This window comes from Euprymna scolopes, chromosome 7 (assembly GCF_053919585.1).
Source record: "Euprymna scolopes isolate OS-2025 chromosome 7, ASM5391958v1, whole genome shotgun sequence".
NCBI lineage: Eukaryota > Metazoa > Mollusca > Cephalopoda > Sepiida > Sepiolidae > Euprymna > Euprymna scolopes.
The window spans coordinates 44,478,612-44,482,597 of record NC_136488.1 but is presented as its reverse complement, the minus strand read 5'-3'; the positions used below and the strand labels follow the sequence as shown (position 1 = coordinate 44,482,597).

Below are 3,986 nucleotides of genomic sequence, written 5' to 3'. Positions count from 1 at the left end.
TCTTCAAACTTCATTACTAAGTTTAAAGAAAAAAGTCTTATATAATTGTAGGAGACGAACTAACACATGTCTGGAAAGTTGGTTCACCTTATTATTTGCTAATGGTAAATTCAAACGAGAAGCTTTAGTAATCGTCTCCTAGATTTGTTTGATATTTCCTTTTTGTGGGCTTTTGTTTAAACGAGTACTTGTAAACGATTATCATTTCGAATTTGAAATCAATTCTGGCTTTATATTTACTTTGCTGCTGGTGATTTTATTAACAACAGAAGAGATATATTTGTTTGTTTTTTCTTATTGATAAACGTAGTTTTTATCGAATAAAATGTCGTTGACATTAAATGAACTTTGCTTCGTTGATTTGATTATTTATTTCAATATTCCAACCTTAATTTACCATCCGTTTTATCCAATTCATTAAACAATTGTCCATGAGTAAAATATTCATACTAATAGTCACATAAGAGAAAAAATACACAAATACAAAATACATATAAAATAAACACAATAATCAAACGAAATTCGCTGACTTCACTTGAACAATTGGATTAAATGTTTTGTTATTTGAGTATAAAATCGGAATGTAAGGAGATATTCAATAATGTGTATATTTTTCTTAAGTTTTAGTATGTCTCTTCTTATAGTTCGCTTTTTTTTTCTTTTCTTGTCTTTTTTTTTTTTTTTTTTTTTTTTTGCAAAATTGCCTTTAAAATATTTCTAGTTAAAACTCACCCGGAAGAATAGATAGTTCAGAGCTTCGCTCACATTTGTTGTTTTGTTTTTCGTTTTTTTGTTGTGTGTGTGTGTGTTTTGTTGTTTTTTTTCTTTTGTTTACGTTGGTCAAATATTTTCTTCATGAGATTTTTCTAAAAAAAAATCATTCATTACAATTTTTACTTGACAATTTTTCTCGACGATTTTCTTGAACAAATAATTTGTTTTTCGATTTACTTTAAACATAAAGTAAAAGAAGAAAATAATCCACTCCTTTTGGAATCTTTTTTTTTTCTTCTTGTTTGTTTTTTTTTTATTTATTTATTTTTGCGTTCAAACTTTGTCAAAACACATTTCTTTCACATCGGTCACGTGCGAGATGAATCCATAAACGTGAATTGGAAACCAAAAATTATTTATTTTCTGAATAGTGTCGTACATTAAGCATTTTTTAAAGTTTATATATCACGGTGAATTTGTGTAACACGTTTCTAACACTTTGTCAATGTTTCTTCTTTTTTTCCAATACAATGTCTATTTAAATAAATAATAAAAACATTGTTGATTTGTTGATTTAAATTGTCATAAATTAATTTTGTGTGTGTTTCGTTTGTTTAAGGTTTTTTTTTTGTCACTTACTTGTATAGGAATGAGAACGGTGCGAACGGAATAGGCCAATACTAATGGTGTCGTGATCGGTTAATAAACACGGCAAATAAACCTGGCGCGTGTGCGACTGTCCTTCGCACGTGTCTCCCAATTGACGGACTGCTGTAAGGAGGCAAAGTAGCGACCTTTATCTTTATCGCCTGGGGGCCGCACTCTTTATGGTCCAACTATTACACGTTTTGCACGCACCCCTTCAGCTACCGACCTTCCACAACCCCCCCCACTCTCCTCGAGTACTTACCGTACCCACACGACTACGTACTCCCTGCCCCAACGCCTCTCTTTTACCCCCTCCTTTCCCTCTCATTTTTACTCGCACACTTGTTCTACCCCTTCGATTATGAGTACCTGTTTCATGTTTCGAATCTCATCCACCCTTTTCTTTCTCTCCCTCACCTTATGTCACACACACACACACACACACACACACACACACACACACACACACACACACACACACACACACACTCCCTCTCTCTCTCTCTCTCTCTTTCTCGATTAAAATGAACAATTTTGTTTATTTTTTTCATCGGTTCTCTTTATTTCGTTTTACTATATTTATCTCAAAACCTTGTATTCAATTTGCTTAAACACTGTTTTTCACTGCCTTTCTCTTTGTCTGTTTGAATGTTTACTATTTTCTCTCTCTCTCTCTCTCTCACTGTCTCTCTCTTTATCTATCTATCTATCTATCTATCTATATATCTATCTATCTCGTCATGAGAGAGAGCTATAGTATCATGAAAGTTTGGCTGTAGATGACTACACACAAAGATTTCACACACTGGAGACGATGTTTTACAATGAAATATTGTATGCGTACAAGTATACATTGTATACTCATCCACATTCACTCATGTGGGTGTGTGTGCATCCCATCCACACACATAAGACACACACACATACGCACATACAGATATATATGTATAAGTTGATGTGGTTTACTTAAAGCATTGTGTATAATATGCACACTTTTCGATTTCGGCTTATGAGGTCCGCCAATGAACTAAGTAATTCGGAAATCCACTCAGGTTATTTGTGCTTTCATGTGAATGAATGATGCAGAACGAATCACACTTTTTGGTACAACTGCTAATCTCAGTCGGTGTAATAGCTGTCAACAGACAAACCAGACAGTAGACCTCAGATTTTGCATCATTGTTCCTTTTTCTAGATGCATTTTCCTAGATGCATGTCTAAACCAAGACTTGAGATGTATCTATTTCAGTTAAATATCGATTTTTGATACTTATCAAGTATATTCGCATATAAAACAAACGTAAGAACACTCCCAGACACAACAAGTAACTTCCTGTAAAATTTCTAATAAACCAGTTCAGCTATTTCTGAGTCCATAAGGAACCCACTCTCTCACGTCCACACATAAAAGTATATATATATATATATATATATATATATATATATATATATATATATATATATATATATATTTATATATATAGTTAAATAGAAGGGGGCGTTCCTGCTTAATGAGCTTTTTTTTTAATTTTTCAATTTTTCTAATTGTCTTTCTTATTTCTCCGTTGAATCTATGTAAGAAAGTTCCATAATCGTCAGGTTGGTGCAAAAATAATATCATTTTTGACGTTCAACTATATATATAATAACGACATTATTTTTGCACTATGCTAATATGCATACATATACATGATGATTGCAACGTCTTGCCAGACGAGTGCCACTCCCTCAGTCACTGAAAGTCAAAGAGCCCGAAAATAACCTTTTTTTTAAGTCCTGCCAGCGAATTCACACGCTCAAGCAGACATGGCATTGAAGAGGGATCTTGGCATACATACATATATACATACGCATAAATATCCATAAACATACACACATGCACACATCCATACATCCATACATACACAATACACATACATACAAATATATACATACACACATGCACACACATATACATATATATATATATACAAATACATACACACATATACATACATATTCACATACATATACGTACACATGTATGCACATATACATACATACACATAAAGTTACCTACATATACGTACACATACATATATATGCACCTATACGCATACATATATATGCATATATACATATGCATATACATACACACAAATATATATTCGTATATACATACAAACACACATAAACAGGTATGCACAATAAATAAATAAATAAATAAAAATATATACACACATACATATATACATACATATACAAATAGGTATACATACACATACATACACTAGTACATATATTAATATACATACATACATACATACATACATACACACACATATGCATATATAGAATGATGGCAGATCAATTATTACATGCTTCCAGCATTTCAGGGCTACACAAATGACAAGTTTTCCATCGCCACGGACAATTTTTATAGACAAATGCCTGAGAAAGTATCTATACAAAGATGATGTTACGGAGTTTTAGCTTTGTACGACAGCTAAGTCTCTCTCTCTCTCTCTCTCTCTCTCTCTCTCTCTCTCTCTCTCTCTCTCTCTCTCTCTCTCTCTCTGTGTTAAAAATGTCGAGATCCAGCAACAAGCATGAGCAAGATAGCCAGCAACAAATAAAACTGCACA

The 3,986-nt window shown here is 32.7% G+C and overlaps 1 protein-coding gene across 1 annotated transcript in view; it reads right to left on the bottom strand.

The window, feature by feature from the left end:
• LOC145279700 (uncharacterized) overlaps positions 1-1,587 on the bottom strand; it is a 4,339-nt gene extending 2,752 nt beyond the window's left edge. The window contains exon 1 of the mRNA XM_080130980.1: positions 1-1,587. This exon is cut by the window's left edge and continues 2,752 nt beyond it. Coding sequence (XP_079987106.1) covers positions 1-14 — 14 coding nt within the window. The 5' untranslated portion in view covers positions 15-1,587.
• Positions 1,588-3,986: the final 2,399 nt, after the last annotated feature.